The 22,514-nt window shown below is 40.8% G+C and overlaps 2 protein-coding genes across 2 annotated transcripts in view; both read right to left on the bottom strand.

Annotated features, from left to right (window-relative positions):
• Positions 1-381: 381 nt before the first annotated feature.
• The window catches only part of LOC135258161 (E3 ubiquitin-protein ligase TRIM35-like), a 24,221-nt gene continuing 2,088 nt past the window's right edge, over positions 382-22,514 (bottom strand). Inside the window, exons 2-6 of the mRNA XM_064341455.1 lie at positions 4,396-4,491; positions 4,080-4,310; positions 2,868-2,890; positions 2,273-2,391; positions 382-1,858 (exon numbers count right to left, since the gene is read on the bottom strand). Of these exons, the coding sequence (XP_064197525.1) occupies positions 1,335-1,858; positions 2,273-2,391; positions 2,868-2,890; positions 4,080-4,310; positions 4,396-4,491 (993 nt within the window). The 3' untranslated portion in view covers positions 382-1,334. The remainder of the gene's footprint in view (positions 1,859-2,272; positions 2,392-2,867; positions 2,891-4,079; positions 4,311-4,395; positions 4,492-22,514) is intronic.
• Positions 13,585-16,648, bottom strand: LOC135258162 (GTPase IMAP family member 4-like). The gene is made up of 3 exons (XM_064341456.1): positions 16,519-16,648; positions 13,869-15,583; positions 13,585-13,783 (listed from the first exon to the last, which is right to left on the bottom strand). Exons 1-2 carry the CDS (start codon positions 16,523-16,525, stop codon positions 14,535-14,537), a joined length of 1,056 nt encoding a protein of 351 aa, XP_064197526.1. The 5' UTR covers positions 16,526-16,648; the 3' UTR covers positions 13,585-13,783; positions 13,869-14,534.

Below are 22,514 nucleotides of genomic sequence, written 5' to 3'. Positions count from 1 at the left end.
TCTATATATTTTTAACGATTAAATAGATTATTGTTAAATATATTATATATATCTGCCTATATACTCATTAATCTTGTCAAAGTGAAAGAAGCAGCCTGTTCACCTGATCCTTACACACAAACCACAGCACTATTCCACTCTTACAGATACATTCAGTGCAGTAGACACACCGTGGTTTGGGGTATCGCTGATGTTCTGTTCAGAAAAGGTGTGATTGATGTCTGGATCAGATCAGTTGATGGTGCACAGCGGCAGGCTTGTGCATTATACTGTCATAACGCTGATGCTCCTGTTTCACGGCTCCCATACTTAAGCAGGGCATCACAGAATTCACATTTTACGAACCCCACGCTTTCGTCTGCAGCTCGATTAAAAACCGTGTAAAAGTTTGTCCAGACCTGGGATTCTCCATTCGATGGCTGCTGCCTCACTTCATTCTCCCCTGACTATAACTTCTTTCTCCCCGGCTCTGAGGCGTCCATTCTGTCACTCACAGAGCTCAGCTTAGACTCGCTGGCCTACAACTGCCATCCAGCTCAACAGCGCTCTGTGCTCAAAATATAAAGGCCCAGCTACAAAGAGCAAAACCCCAACCAGCCCAATAGAAACAGGCAGAATTAGGACCCGAACTGACCCAAACCCTCGGGTACTGGTCCAGTTTTATTGAGCTCAAATTGCAAACTCACTCTCAGAGTTCACAGCACAAGCAGGGTACTTAGCTAATCAGTATAACTCAGCTGATCTCAGATCAGGTCATGCGAGTTTGAACTGAACCCAAACCCAGCGTATAAGGGGTGTGTTTGTCTCTGTCTGTGTTCATACTGCACTGGAGAGAGAGACTTACCTCATCACACACCTGGGAGACACACTGGTGACGGGTCAGGAAAAAAGTAGCACTCTGGAGTGATTGCACTGGTGGATTTATTACAATTCAACTGATTACACACAAACTCACATACTTTACCACCGTATAGCACAGTTATTACTCAATGATAACATTGGGAAGTTATGTGAAAATAAATTAGACACTTCTCATGGAAACACTACAGAACATGTCAAATAAAAAAATAATTTGTTGATGCTGTTTGACCGGCAAATATTTTAATTAATCCTGCTCAGATGTGATGGAATGCAGTTCTTTTAACCTGATTTTTACTGCAACATCATGAGATTTCAAAGTTACATTCATCATGAACTGCTGCAGAAATGGATCTATATTTCGTAAATGATTCAATAAAATATTGTAAAAGATATTATCAGCAAATATACTCATTAATCTTGTCAAAGTGAAAGAAGCATTCTGTTCACCTGATCCTTGCCCACAAACCACAGCACTATTCTACTCTCACAGACACCTTCAGTGGACAGATCTGCAGAAAAAAAGGATGGAAGAATGGAAACACTCTCTCAGTGAAGGAGTGTTTAAAAGCGTAGAGAGGAGTGTTGTCACTGGGGTCAGAGAATGACACCTCCCCCCTGTCCCAGTCCAGCTGCACTCTGACCCTCTGGGGTTTCTTCTGCACAGTGAGGGCTGTAGGTGGGGAGGTCAGGGCTATGTATGTCCCACTGCGCAGCCGTATACTCCACACTCCATCCTCTGGGCTAAGATACACACGCCCTTTCCTGCTGATGGACTCATTAGCCACACCCACCACCCAGCTACCTCCATCTCCCACATCTACATCCCAGCAGTGTCTCCCTGAGCTGAATCCCTCAGAGCCCAGCACACACCGCCCCCCAGCAAATCTCTCTGGATTATCAGGAACCTGCTGTCTCTCACCACTGCGTCTCACACTGGTCAGATCCTCAGACAGTGAGAGTTTGGGATGTGCTGTGTTTGGGTCCAGAGTCACAGGAGCTGAAGGGACAGAGAATGAGACGTCAGCACTGATCTGCACAAAGGGAAACCGTCAGACACAATGGGCTCATAATGATGTAAACTGGGTTTTAATAAACTACCATTATAGTCTGAGACACATGTGGGAGAGAAGCACCAGAACTAAAAGCTAATAATATATTAATAGCTTCCATGTTGCATAATCATTGTAAGAGGGTGCCAAGCTTGTTCTTTGCCTAAAATACATTATCACTCTTAAAGCAACATTATATTTTAATCAGTGAGATTAAGAACTGGTGCTCAGTCTCTTCACTCCAGGGCTCTTACACAGACAGGACCAATATGACTCTGACTGGCTTTATCAGCTTGTGGAAAGGATGCTGAAGATTCCCCCTGTACAGTGACAATGTGGAGCTCCCTGCCCCCAGTACTCACTGTATTGAACAGTCCCCAGCATCTTCTCCCACACTCTGTACTTCAGATTGCCCAGGTGCTTGGCCACATCAATCAGCGCTCCTGAGACCTTCTCTGGATCCGCCAGTGTGCACTGGGCTCTGCAATAATATCCAGGAGTCATTTGTGCTGTGGGCGTGGCTTCATTACCATAGAAGATTATCAGCAGCAGCATCAGATCGTCATTCTATAAGAAAATGGCTCCATCCCTCCCAGCGTTCTGCCACACAGCCCCACTGGCTGCCAGATATGAAGCAGCCCGACCCCACTGAGGGACACACACTCACTGGAGCATGCGGGGAAAAGTACATTTTTTACCCATTATTTGTACGATGATTATAATGATGTTTATCATTATAATTAACGTGATACACAGACAATCATTGTATAATTAAATCAGATAACTAATTTAGGTATGAATGTAACATTCTTTTATAATTTTTCCATCAGGTCCCATTTCACTCATTATTCATGAAATGCTACAGTACTTGTGATCTACCCCTCATATTTATACTTAAGAGAGGAAGGAAGAGAGGATTAAAAGATTGAATCGAGAATAAGGCAGGAGTTTACATACCGTTTCTCCACGTCTTTGTAGCTCTGAAATAAGTGAATAAGAGTTTATCACTATAATCAATACGCAGACTATTAAAACTGTATCAATGCATTATGTTCCAATATGAGTACACTCCTGGGCAAAAAAATTGGCCAAGCCCAAAATGGCAAAATATTAAGCTTTTAATGGTCTTCACAACAAATCATTGGTCAGGAAATTATCAAGAATTAAACAAATGCACTCCTGAGACCTCCTGTGCCACCATTTGCTCGTTTACTTTTGCTGCAGTGAACTGTTTGGGGAAAAGCTAGAAACAGGGAAATTCACATATATAGTCTTCTTGTACGCAAAGGTAAAATCATGATAATGATTAAAATGTTTGATGTAAAATTCAAACCAACACATGTCTGCATGTACAAAATTTTCTTCTGGGATGTTTTTTTTCTTAAAAGATTAGCCATTATTTGGTTATCTGCCACACCTGATGCAGCCCATCAAGGGTCTGATAACAAGCTCTTAAATGGAACCAGGATTGATAGAGCAGGGAGAGATCTACAGTATGCAGTATTGTGAGACCCACATTAAAGGAGCGAAATAATCTCCAAAAAAAGCAAAATATCATGCAGAGGTTGCTGTCAGAAACCGCATAACTGGTCTTTGTCAGGCTGTAGATATTCTGAAATTTACAAGACCCTAAAGGCAGAGGTAATCCCTATTTTTCTATCAGCTATTAAGAGAATAGGTCAACACTTTGAAACAACAGGTAATGTTGCCAGAAAGAAAGAACCTGGAAAGCCAAAAGCCTCATCATGCAGGGATGACCACCTGCTGAAATTTACAGTTCTCAAAGACAGGAAAAAAGCTTACAAAAACTGACAGCAGAATTCAAGACCTCAGAAAACAAACTAACCAGGAAACATTTTTCAACTACTCATCAACTGTTTGAAGCCATCAAAATGGAATGAAACAACATTGACTCTTCTTTCTGTAAATAGCTGTCTGCAAGTTTACCCACAAGGCTTAAACATTTAAAGAAATCAAAGGGAAAAGCTATCCCATCCTAAGTTACTTTATCTATTTGTTTAATTCTTGCTAGTTTCCTGACCAATGAGTGGTTGTTTAGACCATTAAAAGCTTAATATTTAGCCATTTTGGGCTTGGCCCATTTTGTTTTTTGCCTAGGAGTGTATATTGATAAACATGTTTTACGTGTGACTCTGACACATGACTTACCTGCAGGAATGAGACGTCTTCAGCTCCCAGCTCCTGTTCTATGGCTCTGATTTGTTCTGAAAGGGTTGATATCTCTTCTGTCATCTTCTTAATCTTCTCCTTCATCATCTGACTCTTCTGCTCCTCTTCCTCCCTCAGTGCAGTGATCCTGGCTGCCTCTTCATCTTTTAGGAACTGCTGAAGTTTCTCAAACTCCATCTTTATCTGTCTCTCTGTGTGCTGGGCCTGGCTCTGGAATAAACATTATTCACCATCATTTCAACACAATCCAGTGCTGCATTTTCAACACTGTGATTTAAAGGCCTCAGTACAGTACCTTGATGTGCTCTGCTGTTTGATCACAGATTAGTTTCACAGCATTAAAGGCTTTAAGCTTCTCTTGCAGTGGAGCCAGTGCAGTCCTGAGTTTCTCCTGGAAAGAAATGACAGAGTCCACACTTTACTGAGAGCACAGACTGAGAGTAAACTTCACTGCATACATAGACAGCACAAGAGCAGAAAGTATACTAGCCAAAAATGATAGATTTCACTGCATGAATACCTCATGCCTACTTGTTTAATTATTGCTTGTATTATTTGCATAGACTGCTTTTGTTTGTGTTCAACAGATTAACCTACAGGGTCCAAGTTAAACAACGCGGTTGTTCCCTTCACTTGGAACTGTACTTCCCTCTAGGGTTTTCAACACACTTGTCCCTGGGTACGGTTATGCACTTTGTTGTATGCTGCTCTGGATAAGATGCCTGTAATGTAAATGTAAAATGAATGTAATAATTCTATGTAGAAAAATACTGGACAACAAAATATGTGTTTGAGCTGCTTATAAAATTTCCAATTAAGAAAAATTATAATGCTCAATTATGCAGACATTAAATCATACAAAAAAGGAAGGTGTAATGATTATTTGTTTTACACAAATGCTAATCATTTCTTCATTCTTGTTCTATGTTAATATTACATTTATTACAAGCACCATTTATTATGCCCAAAAGTGAACTTGTTGCAAAATATTGCATTAATTGTCAAAATCTGTTTATAAATATAGTCTGTGTGGAAGTATGGGTTTTCTTCATTCTTTTAATGTTTTTATATTTCTTCTTATTAAAGATTGTACTGATAAAGAATATATTTAAATGTATGTGATTATGGGATGATCTCTGAAGAACAATAGGTATTCTGTGTTATGTCTATTTGTAACTAAGGAAAGACAGTGGTCTCCTTGTACACTGATGCATACTACCTAAAGAATCTTTGAACTCCAGTTGCAGGAGGGAAAATTGTAAACATTTACTTGAGTGGAATTTTGTAAATAACTTCTGGTGGGAAACTTGTGTCTTGTGCAGAAGACCTTTGAGTTGTAAGAGAAGAGAAAGGATACTGATTTAGAAATAACTGATTTGCTATATCTAGTAAAAGTATAGATTATATTCTATTAAAATGAATGAATGAAAATCAAAGTAATCACAGCAACAGCATTGATATAAACATAGTTTGTTAGAACATGGTGGTGTGTATATGAGTCAATATTTCAGTTGGATTACAGCATGTAGTGAATGCATGTAAAGTGCATGTACTTTGAAACTGGAAGATGGATCAATTGTTAACCATGAGGACAAATACTTGTTATTCAAGTCATGCATATATATTTCTCTGTAAGTGTGTGTAGTGAAATATCTGTCATTGATTAAAATGGAAGATTATATAATAGTTATTGTTAAACTAACTTATGAAACATATGTTTGACCTAGGCTGGGATTGGTTATTTTAAAGGGAAGATACATCAGGGTAGGAGGAGATCTGGTTGTATATAAAGGATGTAAAAACATAGTGGGAAGAAGCTCTCTGTGTATCTTTATGGTACTAGAGACCTCCCGTAGGCCTACGTACATGAAAAGGATTATTGATTAAAGAGAATAAAAAGGTTATTAGAAGAAATCATAAGTTCTTATCTTTATTCTTGCATCACCGACTCACCCACCGAACCTAAGAAGGGATTTTCCTCCATAATCTGTGCCAGGACTGTAGCTATCAGTTTGACTACAGTAACTTAATTAAAGTGAAAAGATTGGTAAAGTTGTGTTCATTGCTATTCATCTCATTACAGGGTGTAAAAAAAGAACAAAATGCATTTCCCCAGGGAACACAGTGCATTAAAAGTATATAATTGGAATTAATCCAGAAATCAATTTTTGTTTTTTAAGGGAATGAAAAATAATTAATTGATAATTAATCATCAAATCATGAAATTCAGTGGTTAAAAATACATGAAATCCTGTAAAGTGGCAACCCCACCCCTACTCAGATTTCACAGGCCTTGTCAGTTTAAGGGTTAATTTGAGCGTTAGCAGCGTTTACTTTACAAAATGGATGTCAGAAAATGGCTCAAAGCTCTACCTGCCCCATCCACAACAGGACAGAGTTCAGAATTTACTGGATCTGCTCATTCACACTCAGAACCACTGATACGTGCCAAAGCTACAGCGTCTGGATCTACAACCTCAAATGAAGTCAGTGACACTGCTGGTCTTGCTATGCTACTCGATCCAGCTAATTCAGCTAATGACATCAGCTCCCCTCCAGCTTCACTAGCTAGCAGCAACACATCAGCTTCCAGCAGCACTACATTTGGACCAGACCCTCCACTGCAAACTCCACCAGAGGATTTTAGTTGAGAAAAACCTGACCGTGTGAAAGAGGACAAGTATCTAAGCCAGTTTTTCAGTGGTAAAAATGGTCTTTTGTAATTGACTGATATGACAGGAGAGACTGACTGGAATACACAGTAAAAGCAGATGCAGTTTCTGCTTTCCTTGTGGGAAATTCAGATCACTGTGTGCAAATTCTGACTCAATATTTAAAGTGAAGGGATACTGAAACTGGAATCATGCTGTTGAATATAACAAAGGCTTTCATAAACATACAAGCTCTAAAGAGCATCTGACATGCGAGGCTGTTCGGAGGGAACAAGAGAAACGCTCTGAGACAGACACAGAAATTTCCAGATATTGATTAACACAGAGCAGCCTTCTAGAAACAGATAGTGCATGGCATCCAGAACTGATATTTTAGACCTTCAGGTGCAACACTGCCATCTAGACCCATGTAAAAATCAGGGACCTCCCAGTGAAAAAAAAGTTTCTCCACTGATTGACATCTGATGCTGGCTTTGCCCCACCCTCTTTCTCCCTCTGTTAGTCATGTGACACATATTATGGAGCTCAAACTGCAGTCATGCCTGAGAACTATGTTCACTTTATACAGTTCTTTTGTTAGAACCCAATAGTTTTTAATCCCAATGAAATGAAAAGAAAAGGATAAAGCATACACAATACTGTGATACTGTGCGTGAACTGAAAATTATTACAAGCTATTAAACATAAGGTAAAATGTGAAATATGTTATCTGACAATTACCTTATACTCTTCCACAGCCTCCTGAACTGGTCGCATTTTGTGGTTTTCATGTTTTTCTGAAGCTTGGCAGATAACACAAACGGGTATTTGATCCTCCAAACAGAAGAGTTTGAGTTTCTCACTGTGCAGACTGCAGAGCACTTCAGATGCTGCATTCCCCAGGGGCAGGTTACGAGGAGGTTCTTGCTTAAATCTTTTCCTGCAATCTGGGCACTCCTGAGATCCCTTCTGTTCCCAGTACTGCTGCAGACAGGCCTTACAGAATCTGTGACTGCAACTCAGGACAATAGGATCCCTGAAGTTTTCAGTGCACAGATGACAGGAGAGCTCCTCTTCCAGGAGAGAAGATCCAGACGCCATTCTGTCTGTCTGTTCTGAGCTCAGTAATGATTTCTGCTAAATCCAGTAACTAAAGTTTCAGTTTCACTCACTGCTGTTACTCAAACAGCAGGTAAAAAAGCCTCTTTAATCTCCTCTCACATCTCTGTTCTTCTTCTCAGTCTCGCATTGTTTTTCCCTCCAATACATTATTTTCTGAAATTCATTAATTTCTGGAAAACATACATTAGAAGCTTTTTAAAAGGTCCACGATGTAACTAAAGCTTTAGCTGTGAGAAACTTTACTTCGCTCTTCCTGTTAGACACACCTGATTATCAAACAGCACTTCTTGCAGGGGGCAGCATTGTATCACTGAGGTTTGATTGGCTGATCTGCCAACAGTTTTACACCAGCCCTGTTCTTCAGGTTCTGTCAGTTCTCTCATGTGTGTTAATCCAAATAGAATCTCAGTCCCCAGCTAATCTCAAGCACACACCCTCCCCTACAAACATTATTGAAACACAAATCCAGAGTTTGAGTCCACAATCCATTACTCATTGTAGTATCATAATATCATCACTTGTTTAGCTAATGGAGAGAGCTGGGCTTTAGAACAGCTCAATAATCAATCAATCAAAATGTATATAGCATATTTCACAAACAATTGTCACAGTATGCTTCAGCACTACAGTATGCCACAGTAGCAACCAGAGTACAGACCCAGGCGTAAACTCCCTCAGGAGCAAACCTAAAGCAACAGCAGCAAGGAAAAACTCCCTGTGGCAGATGGGAAGAAACCTGGAAAGGAACCAGGCTCAAGGGGGGAACCCATCCTCCTCTGGTCAACTCATCTACAGTGTGTGACTGAAACGTTCGCAGCTGCGCTGGACAGAGGGAGAACGCCTCTTGTACTTTGTGTCTTTAATAGAGCATGTCCAAAAAACAAAATTCTCCTAAGAAAAAGATTTACTTTTTCCAATACGTGTAGCCACTTCTTAAAAACGGTTCACCACGCGAGAGGTCAAAATTCAGCTTTGGAGGGGAAAATACAATATGTGATAAATATCCTCTGTTAGCAAGATGATGGAGAGAGCTGAGGTTTAGCATAGGTTCAGAATGTGTGTGCCATGCAGACCGAAGGGTCTGCTGGACTTCTGTAAATGACAGACCTCTTATTTAGGAACGCAGCACAGTGCTCGGAGTGTGACTGGAGAACTGCTCATGCAGCGCTTACTCTACAGAAACACAGACACAGGCACCAAAAGTCAGAGGTTATGCACACTTTATTGTTACTCACGGAGAAGAGCAGAAACAGAAAATTCCAATGCAGGGCAGCTCCTGAAAAACTGCCAACCATTCCTTTCTGAGGACAAAAACAAGACAAAACTCAAAAACTCTGTCTCAGTGTGTGCTCCCTGTCTCGGCACCAAACTGTGGGGAGAAACACACCTTTAAGCACCTGTGCTGATTAGCTAACGCAACCCAGGTGCGTGTGCTCTCTCTACCAGCCAGCGCAGCCGAGACCAATCTGCTTCTGGGGTGTACTGAATGCCACACCCCCCCCACCCCAGAATTAAACCGAAGGCTGATTCGGCTAACACCGAGACCGCTCCCTCTCGAGTTTTGGCACCAAAATGGTCACATGCCAGCGTGACACCCCTGGGAGGGAGATGCGGAAATTCAAGGAAACACCGCTGGTTGCTGTAGAGGAAACAAAGCTAACAGAAATTTGAGCAATTCTCATTTCCAATGTTACAGTACTGTTCAGTACAGAATATAGCCAGGATTCAATCAGCATTTGTTCTTAACTAACTATTTAAAAATGAAAAGCAATAATCACCCCCACGCCCATTCACAAACACACTTTCTCCAGTTCAGCTAAAACTAGCTAATCCTGAATGTCAATATTGTCTCAACACCACTGAGATCTCTTTCTTAAAATCAAAGGTCTGTACTAGGGTGTCCAAGGACAATACTATGCCTATGTGCCTATCAACCAACAAAATGAACTGTATGCGTATAATCTTTCACACGATTGTTCTTCTCAATTTAGTCATCGTGAATTTCTTGAGGACTAATATACACTTTAATCTTTCTGCTTTAATTATTTTATAAGCGTCAATGATTGTAAATGCAATGACAATTCTTTCTCAAAAACCAAAAACAAAGGTATGGCTTTTAGGAATCTACAATTATAGGGAGAAACATTTGCCAATATAATCAAATTAATAAGTAAACTGTAATTGGCTGTTCAAGGAGGTAAAGACACACGATTGGAATGTGCCTGTTGACAACACTCTGACAATGACGTGATTCCAGATGTCGAATTACTGTATTTTTGACCGGTTTGGTCTTCCATACTAGGAAAGGTGGTAAGGACGGAAAAAAGGAGCGATTGAATGCAGATCTGGTTGAGCCAGGGCTTCACCCAACACCTCAGCACAGCTTCTGTCGCCCTCTTGTGGACAGAGTGAGTATGACCACAGACATTTCCCTCACTCTCAGACTAGAGCTTGAAACAGGCCCAAAAACTTCAGCCTGACCCTACATGAGCCCGCATTCTATTCAGCCTGAGTCTGACCAGAGCCCACGTGTTGCAGTGTTTTGGAAGCTGAATTTGGTTTGACCCTGACTTTTAATAAGTGCATCAGTACAGTAGACATGCCGTGGTTTGGGGTATCGCTGATGTTCTGTTCAGAAAAGATGTGATTGATGTCTGGATCAGATCAGTTGATGGAGCACAGCGGCAGGCTTGTGCATTATACTGTCATAACGCTGATGCTCCTGTTTCACGGCTCCCATACTTAAGCAGGGCATCACAGAATTCACATTTTACGAACCCCACGCTTTCATCTGCAGCTCGATTAAAAACCGTGTAAAAGTTCATCCAGACCTGGGATTCTCCGTTCGATGGCTGCTGCCTCACTTCATTCTCCCCCGACTATAACTTCTTTCTCCCCGGCTCTGAGGCATCCATTCTGTCACTTACAGAGCTCAGCTTAGACTCGCTGGCCTACAACTGCCATCCAGCTCAGACAGCGCTCTGTGCTCAAAATATAAAGGCCCAGCTACAAAGAGCCAAACCCCACCCAGACCAATAGAAACAGGCAGAGTTAGGACTTGAACCGACCCAAACCCTCGGGCTCTGGTCCGGTTTTATCGGGCTCAGGTGAAAATCGCAAACTCAATCTCAGAGTTCATAGCACTTGCAGGGTAATTAGCTAATCAGTATATCAGATCAGCTCATGTGAGTTTGAACTGAACCCAAACCCAGCGTATGAGTGGCGTGTTTACCTCTGCCTGTGTTCATACTGCCCGAAAGGAGGAGACTTACCTTATCACACACCTGGGAGACACACTGGTGACGGGTCAGGAAAAGAGCAGCACTATGGAGTGATTGCACTGGTATATTTATTACATCTCAACTGATTACACACAAACCCACATACTTACACTACCACCATATAGCACAGTTATTACTCAGTGATAACATCAGGAAGTTATCTGAAAAGAAATTAGACACTTCTCATGGAAACACTACAGAATGTTTCAAATAAAATAATATTTTTTTGATGCTGAGTGACCGGCAAATATTTTAATGAATCCTGCTCAGATGTGATGGAATGCAATTCTTTTAACCTGATTTTTACTGCAACATCATGAGATTTCAAAGTTACATTCATCATGAACTGCTGCAGAAATGGATCTATATTTCATAATTGATTCAATAAAATATTGTAAAAGATATTATCTGCAAATATACTCATTAATCTTGTCAAAGTGAAAGAAGCAGTCTGTTCACCTGATCCTTGCACAAAAAACACAGCACTATTCCACTCTTACAGACACCTTCAGTGGACAGATCTGCAGAAAAAAAGGATGGAAGAATGGAAACACTCTCTCAGTGAAGGAGTGTTTGAAAGTGTAGAGAGGAGTGTTGTCACAGCGGTCAGAGAATGACACCTCCCCCCTGTCCCAGTCCAGCTGCACTCTGACCCTCTGGGGTTCCCTCTGCACAGTGAGGAGTGTAGGTGGGGAGGTCAGGGCTTCGTATATCCCATCGAGCAGCTCTATACCCCACACTCCTCCTGCTGGACTCCAATCCGCAGCCCCTTTCCTTCTGATGGACTCTTTAGCCACACCCACCTCCCAGTCCTTACCCTCCACTTCTACATCCCAGCAGTGTCTCCCTGAGCTGAATCCCTCAGAGCCCAGCACACACTGCCACTTATCAAATCTCTCTGGATTATCAGGAACCTGCTGACTCTCATCACTCCATCCCACACTGGTCAGATCCTCAGACAGTGAGAGGTTGGGATGTGCTGTGTTTGGGTCCAGAGTCACAGGAGCTGAAGGGACAGAGAATGAGACGTCAGCACTGATCTGCACAAAGAGAAACCGTCAGATACAATGGGCTCCTAATGATATAAACTGAGTTTCACAAAACCATTATACAGAATCATTATAGCCACAAAAATACTGTACAGGCCAAAAGTATTAGGCCACCTGTACTTTTTTTTTAACTAGGTAACAAATAATATATGCACATTTAATGAATAACAAACCAAAGTAGTTTTCTTTTTCAATTTCTATTCTATTTCTATTCTATTCAGTTTGGTTTCTTTTGCTAGAGACCACAAGATATTTGTCTACTGCCTCCTGATCTTCCTGGTCTTCTCCTGTTAACATTACTGCCCATCAGCTGGACCTTCCTGAGTGTGTACTGAACACTGCACCTGGAAATATTAAGCCTTTTTGCAATTTCTCACTGGGAATAACCTTGCCACAACATGCTTATTTGGCTCTGCACATCTAAGTCTAACTACGTCTTTGCCATATTATTTTCAAATTTACTGCTTACACAGGGCCCTTACACAAACAGGACCAATATGACTCTGACTGGCTTTATCAGCTTGTGGAAAGGATGCTGAAGATTCCTCCTATACAGTGACAATGTGGAGCTCCCTACCTCCAGTACTCACTGTATTGAACAGTCCCCAGCATCTTCTCCCACATACTGTACTTCAGATTGCCCAGGTGCTTGGCCACATCAATCAGCGCTCCTGAGACCTTCTCTGGATCCGCCAGTGTGCACTGGGCTCTGCAATAATATTCAGGAGACACTTGTGCTGTGGGCGTGGCTTCATTACCATAAAGATTATCAGCAGCAATATTAGATCTTCATTCTATAAGTAAATGGCTCCATCCCTACCAGCGTTCTGCCACACAGCCCCACTGGCTGCCAGATATGAAGCAGCCAGACCCCCACTGAGGGACACACACACACAGGAGGGGGGGGATTTATATTCTATCACTGATTACCTGTAATATATATGATGATTATAATGATATTAATAATTTTTATGATGTTAATCATTATGATCAACATAATATACTTATAATCATTTTATAAATTCATATGATAACTCATTTAGGTATGAATGTAACATTTTTTCCATCTGGTCCCATTTTACTCATGATTGGTGAAATGCTACAGTACTAGTGAACTACCCCTCACATTAAAAATGAACAGAGAAAGGAAGAGGAGATTAAAAGATTGCAAAGAGAGAAAGGTTGGAGGAGCATGTTTCTTCACGTCTTTGTAGCTCTGAAATAAGTGGATAAGAGCTGGTTTTTATTACTATAACCAATACTCAGACTATAAAAACTGTATCAAGGTAATATATTCCCATTTGAGTATCTTGATAAACATGTTTTATGTGTGATTATGACACGTCTTACCTGCAGGAATGAGACGTCTTCAGCTCCAGCTCCTGTTCTATGGCTCTGATTAGTTCTGAAAGGGATGATATCTCTTCTGTCATCTTCTCAATCTTCTTCTTCATCATCTGACTCTTCTGCTCCTCTTCCTCCCTCAGTGCAGTGATCCTGGCTGCCTCTTCATCTTTCAGGAACTGCTGAAGTTTCTCAAACTCCATCTTTATCTGTCAGTCTGTGCGCTGGGCCTGGCTCTGGAATAAACATTATTCACCATCATTTCAGCACAATCACAAGCTGCATTTTCAACACTGTGATTTAAAGGCTTCAGTACAGTACCTCGATGCACAGCTTTGTATGTATTTTTTCTTCCCGAAAGTTGACCAAAGATCTTTAGAAGATTACATGGAAAGTAGAAAGGGGGTATGAAAGGGATAATGAACCAACAGTAATTTCTTGTGCACAATAAAACATGTTTTATTTAATTTCCCAACACATTAAGAGATACATTTATTACATAGTTCAATAAATGTGTAAACAAGCCCCACTCGGAGGAAATATCAAAATAGCTGGAGTATTTTACTGTACCATCATATATTTTGTATCAGAAGAATAGAGGTGATGGCTAGGGCCTTCACCACTCTGCAGAAACAAAACAGAAACTAACAGATCGATTACTAATAAATCATTACAAAACAGTCACAGCATTCTACAGAATATCCAAAGATCACAATACAGACAACTTTATGATTTTAATCACCACTTACATGATGTCCTTGTTACTCTTTTAGTTCAGCAAAAGAAAACTGACTTTTAGAGAATCAAATACAATTAGACCATATCAAGGAGCACAATCGTGTGAAAGATTACACGCATACAGTTCATTTTGTTGTTTGAACAGAGACGCATTTTTTAAATCTTTAGTTGAGAACAAATGTTGATTGAATCCTGGCCATTTTCTGTAATGAACAGCACTGCAACATTGGAAATGAGAATTGTTCAAATTTATGTACACTTTTTTCCCCATGTAGCATTGGCTATTTTGTTTCCAATGTATTTTGCTGTAGCTCCTGCTCTGTCTTTAACAGCAGCTGCCGCTCTCTTGGCGGGTTCACTCATGGTCTCCGCTTCCATCCCAGCTACATCTACCGCTTCCACCCCTACCTGTGATGCTGTTACAGCCTGTACTGTGGTTTCTACTGCTGCTTGGGTCAGCATGTTGATTGCTGCAGTGAGAGGTTGTCCAATTGTTTGTGCTATAAGTTGCACAAAATGAGCTCCATATCCTACAAGACCCGGCAATGCACCACACAGAGACCCTACTGTTCCGCCTACTAGCAGGTTTAAGAACCGTCGCCATATGCTCTGTTTGGCCTCTTCTCTGGTTTTTCCCTTTGCCATTTCCTCTTCTATGGCTTGTTCCACAGCTTGGAGTATCTCATTAGTATAGTGCTTTCCTCCGTTCTCTTTCACCATCTGATCAATCGTGTTCAGCAGCTTTTTGATTTGAGCGGCGTTGCTTCTGACATCATGGCCAGCAGCGGGATTCTTCCAGTATTTGTTATCGATGACATGAAACCGGTTTCCACACTTTTGGACAAGATCTTTCAAGTGGTCATTTTCATCCACTAACTCGCGGATGGTCATGTCGTCGTCAAGCTGGTCTCCGTAGGTAAACAGGACAACAGCGTACTTCAGGGCCTCCTCCCCAAACATTTTCAGAATGTCATCCACCGCTTTATTCTTCTCCTCTGTCTGACTCCTCACAGACAGCACTATGACAAAGGCATGAGGTCCAGGAGCACACTCTGTGATGCACTTGACTATTTCAGGTTTTAGTTCTTCCTCAGTGCACTCAGTTGAACACAACCCTGGTGTGTCGATCACAGTGATTTTCCTCCCATCAACAGTCGCTTTTTCAGCCTCACATCTGAATGTTTCAGACTTTGCAGGATGTGAAGCCTTGAACACATTCTTTCCCAGAATGGTGTTGCCTGTGCTGCTCTTCCCAGCTCCTGTCTGACCCAACAGGACAATCCTCAGATCAGCTGACCCTGTAGACAAAGGAGAGTATTTAAATAATTATAAAATACACAGTGCAGGTGGCTGACGTGTATGGTACTGCCCAATTTAAACAAGGTTTTCACACTGACAGAAAACCCCCAAAATTTCTGAAACCAGAACTACACCGTTGTGCTACATGGCTCACAACCATCTTTAGATAATCTTTGTGTCTTTGACTTTCATTTGCAAATATGTGCATTGTTATTGTGACAAAGCAGGGCACTACTTTGTCATGCTGAATTATTTACAGCCATCGGAGAGAAAGAGTATCTTTTAAAAAAGGCATTTATTCAAAAGTTTTACAACAAGGAACTTGCATGTTTTCCCCAGAAGAGACCTAGACCATACAAAATGGCCCCCTCCTGCTCATCACACACCTGTGTTAAAGACATGTTAATCATAATCACCAGCAGGTGTGCCACTAGCCTTAATCAGTCACACATTTACACCAGCAGCAGTTTAAGTTAGACTGAAGTAATGTGTTAATTGCTGAATTAATCATTGTTCTCCCAAATCATCTGAAACAACCATTTACGAAAGAGTTATTAATTAATCCTCTTCAGATACAGATGGGCTTCAAAATCCATTATCAGTTATCAAAAGCATTATACAAATAGCTAAAAATGCAATAAATTGGTAATGAACACGAAGACCTCACATTAAATATTTTGAACATAATGAAACCTGGAAATCTGTAGCAGTCATTATTTAATTTGTCTGATAATCCAGGCACTCTCAGTGCCAACTTGATTGAACTTGATTATAACAGATATTTCTATATAACATTAAACATTTTAAATACATTTCTAGTGAATAGGCTTTCATCTTCACAGTTATATTATCTGAACTCTAATAACTGTCTAGAAATCAATTTTCCACTAAAAAACTAAGCAAAGGTTGTCAAAATTGCTGCTGTATTACTTACCTGGCATTATACTTTCCCGGCGTTGTCTTGAGAGTTGAAGAACTTGAAAATAAAAAGTTCTGTTCAGATCTTCTGTTCAAGCATTAATGTCAAGAGTGGCTCTTTGATGAAATAATTTGACTTCTTAGCTATTCACATGACAAGGAAGTAAATTCCAGCATATCTGCTTACCTTGGCCTTTATGGTAAATCATGTGTTTAGCAGGAACATGACACTACCTGTGATAGATATGCAGATTAGAGGAAGGGAAAGAGGAGGAGTGAAGAACTTTTGTTGGAAAGAAATGTCAATAATGCTGAAACATTATGTTGCCTTGTTTATAAGGCATCAGTTTGCAGTTTTTGGGCAATGCGACTTTAGCCATTAGAAGAGTGGCAGATTTCAGAGCCTCCTTCCCAAACATTTTCAGAAGCTCTTCCAACACTTTATTCTCCTCCACTGTTTGAGTCCTCACTGGCAATGCTATAACAAATGCTTGATCCGGACATTGAAGCTGGAAAGACTTTCTGAAGACAACCCTGAGGATGAGGGGAACAATCAGATGTTACATACGTGAATGATGTGCCTCCTGATGACTCCAGTCTTGAGACCCACAGTGACTCAGAGGAAGAGCCTGTTTCTACCCAAGAAGAAAACAGAACAAATCTGAGACATGAATCAGTCTCAAACTCAGCCTCAAAACAGAACAAATCTGAGAAATGAATCAGACTCAAACTCAGCCTCAAAACAGAACAAATCTGAGACATGAATCAGTCTCAAAAAGAAAGGGGAAAACAGTCATCAGACCATTAGAGGGGGAGGATGTAGCCCTATAGAAAATTAATTGGTTTGTTACTATAATAATTTGTTAGCTGCTATGTTTAGTATAACACATATGCTCAGTGATATGTAAATGCTTAACTATATCTACTATTTAACTTACCTGAATACCATTGTGTGGAGCAGCAGTCTATCTTAAAATGGGCCTCATTCACCAACCTTTTCAGAAATTATTCTTAGATTTGTTCTTTAAAATGTTCCTAAGAAAAACCCATGTGGGATTCATGACATGTGCAGACCTTCATTTTAGTGCATATTCCAGGTGTATGACATAATCAGTGCTGACTGTTTGTAAATTTGTGCGCAATCTTGTTCATGTGATTAGCATAAGCAAACAGCCATGAACCAATACCTGTTAGAAGAAAAAATGATGAATGCTCAACTGTTCCTGGAAACGTTCTTCTACACAGTTTACAAACAAACATGTTCATACACTGTCACACAACAGTGCAACACCCCTGGGAGGAGATGCAGCAGTTCTGGGAAACAACTGAATTCCACACACCTCCCACCCAGAATGCAACCAAAGGCTAATTCAGCTTACATCGAGACCGCTCCCTCCCGGTTTTTGGCACCAAAACTGTCACATGCCAGCGTGACACACCGGGGAGGGAGACACGGCAATTCCAGGAAACACGTTGGTTGCCGCATGGAGAGAAAGAGAGCGCACCCACACAGACACAAACATCTTCACCCTTCCCCTTCACGGGTTCAGGGCAAAAACAATAAACTACAACAACAAACGAAAATAAGAAGAAAAAAGAAGGTAAAACAGAGCGACCATTTTTTGTCAGATAGAAAACATGCAGGAGAACAAGATTTTCTTGCTGTAAAATCTAGCTCTGCCACATTCAGACAAATAAATATGAATGTTGTTGGATGTGTATGCCTGTAAATTATTTCATCCAAAAGCCACTTGACATTAATGCTTGAACAGAAGGTCTGATCAGGGTTCAAGACTTTGTGTTGTGCGAAGTCTGTTACATCTACATGTGAGGCTGAAACAGTGACTGTTTATGGAAGGAAAATCACTGTGATTGACACACTAGGGTTGTGTTCAACTGAGTGCACTGATGAAGGGCTAAAAACTGAAATAGCCAAGTGCATCACAGAGTGTGCTCCTGGACCTCACGCCTTTGTCATAGTGCTGTCTGTGAGGAGGCATACAGAGGAGAAGAATAAAGCGGTGGATGACATTCTGAAAATGTTTGGGGAGGAGGCCCTGAAGTACGCCGTTGTCCTGTTTACCTACGGAGACCAGCTTGACGACGACATGACTAACCAGCAGTTTGTGGATGAAACTGACCGTCTGAAAAAAATTGTCCAAAAGTGTGGAAACAGGTTTCATGTCATCGATAACAAACACTGGAATAATCCCCCTGAAGGCGACGATGATGTCAGAAGCAACGCCGCTCAAATCAGAGAGTTGCTGAACACGATTGATCAGATGGTGGAACAGAACGTAGGGAAGTGCTACACCAACGAGATGTTTCAAGCTGTGGAACAAGCCATAAAAGAGGAAATGGCAAAGGGAAAAACCAGAGAAGAGGCCAAACAGAGCACATGGCGATGTTTGTTAAACCTGCTAGCAGGCGCAACAGTAGGGTCTCTGTGTGGTGCATTGCTGGGTCTTGTTGCAGGTGTAGATCATATTTTGCGAGCTCTTACAGCACAAACAATTGAACGACCTTTCAATGAAGATAAATCAGCAACCAGTGTACAGACTACAGCATCACAGGTAGCGGTGGGAGTAATAGGTGTAGCTAGAGCAGCAGCCCTTTGTGTTACGTTAGCGGGGACGGCCATTGGGGCAGGAGCCGCGATGGAAGCGGAGACCATGAGTGAAGCCGCCAAGAGAGCGGCAGCTGCTGTTAAAGACAGAGCAGGAGCTACAGCAAAATACATTGGAAACAAAATAGCCAATGCTACATGGGCAAAAAAGCGTACATAAATTTGAACAATTCTCATTTCCAATGTTACAGTGCTGTTCATTAGAGAAAATGGCCAGGATTAATTCAACATTTGTTCTCAACTAAAGATTTAAAAATTAAAGGCAATAATCACACCCGCACCCCATTCACAAACACACTTCCAGTTCAGCTAAAACTAGCTAAATATCAATTATGTATCAACATCGCTGAGATTTCTTTCTTAAAATGAAAGCCGTATACTAGGGTGTCCAGAGACAATACTATGCGTCTCTATTCAACCAACAAAATTAACTGTATGTGTGTAATCTTTCACACGATTGTGCTCCTTGATATAGTCTAATTGTATTTGATTCTCTAAAAGTCAGTTTTCTTTTGCTGAACTAAAAGAGTAACAAGGACATCATGTAAGTGGTGATTAAAATCATAAAGTTGTCTGTATTGTGATCTTTAGATATTCTGTAGAATGCTGTGACTGTTTTGTAATGATTTATTAGTAATCGATTTGTCAGTCTCTGTCATGTTTCTGCAGAGTGGTGAAGGCCCTAGCCATCACCTCTATTCTTCTGATACAAAATATATGATGGTACAGTAAAATACTCCAGCTATTTTGATCATTCCTCCGAGTGGGGGCTTGTTTACACATTTATTGAACTATGTAATAAATGTATCTCTTAATGTGTTGGGAAATTAAATAAAACATGTTTTATTGTGCACAAGAAATTACTGTTGGTTCATTATCCCTTTCATACCCCCTTTCTACTTTCCATGTAATCTTCCAAAGATCTTTGGTCAACTTTCGGGAAGAAAAAATATATACAAAGCTGTGCATTTCTGCATAGGACTTTGGGTTCGGATACTCACGTGCCCGTGACCCTGACCAGGATAAGCAGGTATAGATAATGGATAGATGGAGGATGGATACTCTTCTACCATATACAGTGCCCTCCAGCATTACTACCACCCACAGTTACCATGGATTGTAAGCTCTGCTATTGTGGCGGATCAGAAATGGAATGCAAAATGAAGCGAATCGGCATAATGTTTTCGGCAAACATGTAAATACAAGGGGCTATTTATAGCGCAAATTCGTGTGCGGCGAAACAGAATATTTCATATAGAGGAATCGGGGAAGTGCCCTTCCGTGTAGGCGTGGGATGGGGGGGGAGGTGTGAAAGAAGCAACAGCTATTCATTGAACTGCTAGCGGTGCTCGAATTCTGTTTTGTCGCACACATATTTGCGCTATAAATAGCCCCTGGTTTTTACATGTTTGCCAAAAAAATTACGCCGATCGACGAAGATGAATGTCGCACCGGCGCTGAAGGACAGATTTCCTGTCGTTGCAGGAGTGACCTCAGCAACGACAAAACAGTCCAATGATAATACTGAAAATCTGAGTCGATCTGGAGAAAAGTAAGTTTCACTGGTGAATAAGATGCCAGAATAAAAATTAAAAATAACTCTGTAAATACAAATATATATAAAACACCCACAATGTGAGTCATTTTACAAAATTTTAAATAAAAAAATACCTCATCCTTTTACAGAGCAAAGGCACAAATGAGGCTAACTACTGCAATAAAAGATTAATGAATAAATGAATTCATTCAAATTATAAATTGTATTACAAACTAAACTACAATAACTAAAAAGACCTATAAAATAAAAACGTTATTCAGGATGTGGAAGAAAACATGATAAACTGTCTCTGAGGAACACCTGTGAGGCGTTCTTAAAGGAGAGAAGTCAGAGAGCTAAAGCAGGATCTGAAGTGCTCTGCAGTCTGCACAGTAAGAAACCAATTATATACTTTTAATGCACTGTGTTCCCTGGGGTAATGCATTTTGTTCATTTTTGCACCCTGTAATGAGATGAATAACAATAAACACAACTTTAACAATCTTTTCACTTTAAGTGACTGTAGTTAAAATGATAGCTACAGTCCTGGCACAGATTATGGACAGACTGTATTTATAAACCGATTTTGACAATTAAAGCAGTATTTTGCAACAAGTTTACTTTTTGGCATAATAAATGTTGAGTGTAATAAATGTAATATTAACATAGAACAAAAATTAAGAAATGATTAGCATTTGTGTAAAACAAATCATCATTACACCATCCCTTTTGTATGATTTAATGTCTGCATAATTAGGGGTCCAAGCAGCGAAGCTGGTGGAACCCTATTGTATCTGTTAGGATTATTAGGGGTCCAAGCAGCGAAGCTGGTGGAACCCTATTGTATCTGTTAGGATTATTAGGGGTCCAAGCAGCGAAGCTGGTGGAACCCTATTGTATTTGTTAGGATTATTAGGGGTCCAAGCAGCGAAGCTGGTGGAACCCTATTGTATCTGTTAGGATTATTAGGGGTCCAAGCAGCGAAGCTGGTGGAACCCTATTGTATCTGTTAGGATTATTCTTATTATTATTATTATTATTTTTCTCCGCTAAAAGTGTCTGAGGCTCAGCAACCATAAGTCCTGGAGCAACCAAATTTGACAGGTGGGTTCCTATGGGCCCCCACTACTCAGGCACTAAAAACCACGTACGTCGGCCAGATGGTGGCGCTATAACAAAGGGTTTTGCGTAAAAGGCCATAACTCCCACACCATAAGTCAGATCAACACAAAACTTCATCGACCTATGCATCTGAACGTGCTCTACAACTTTGCCATTGGCCCCACCTATGTCCGCCATTTTGTTTGCCTGCCATTTAGACTTTTTAGTTGGGGCGTGGCAGTTTTCTCAGTTAAAATGTTTGAGGCTCAGCAACCATAAGTTGTAGACCAACCAAATTTGGTATGTGGGTTCCTATGGCCCCCCACTACTCAGGCACTAAAAATCACCTATGTCGGCCAGATGGTGGCGCTATAACAAAAGATCATACTATAAAAGGTCATAACTCCCACACCATAAGTCAGATCAACACAAAACTTCATCGACTGATGCATCTGAATGTGCTCTACAACTTTCCTATTGGGAGCACCTATGTCCGCCATATGGTTTGCACACCATTTGGACTTTTTTATTAGGTGGGGTGCGGAAAGGCTGGAGCTCCAAATCCAAACGATTACGACATCGAGTAAACTTCTTTACGGCAAGCGACAACCATGGCGACGCAAGTAATCCGACGCTGTAGGGTCTAGTTTTTATCAGTGAAAGGACGGTCTTACACTGCCACCTAGCGTGCATGCTAGGATAGGCTACCAAAAGTAAAAGCCTTTTGAGAGGATGAATAATTACTTTT

This window comes from Anguilla rostrata, chromosome 6, assembly GCF_018555375.3.
Source record: "Anguilla rostrata isolate EN2019 chromosome 6, ASM1855537v3, whole genome shotgun sequence".
Lineage (NCBI taxonomy): Eukaryota > Metazoa > Chordata > Actinopteri > Anguilliformes > Anguillidae > Anguilla > Anguilla rostrata.
Note: the sequence above shows the minus strand (reverse complement) of the source record. Positions and strands in the feature narration are given on the sequence as shown.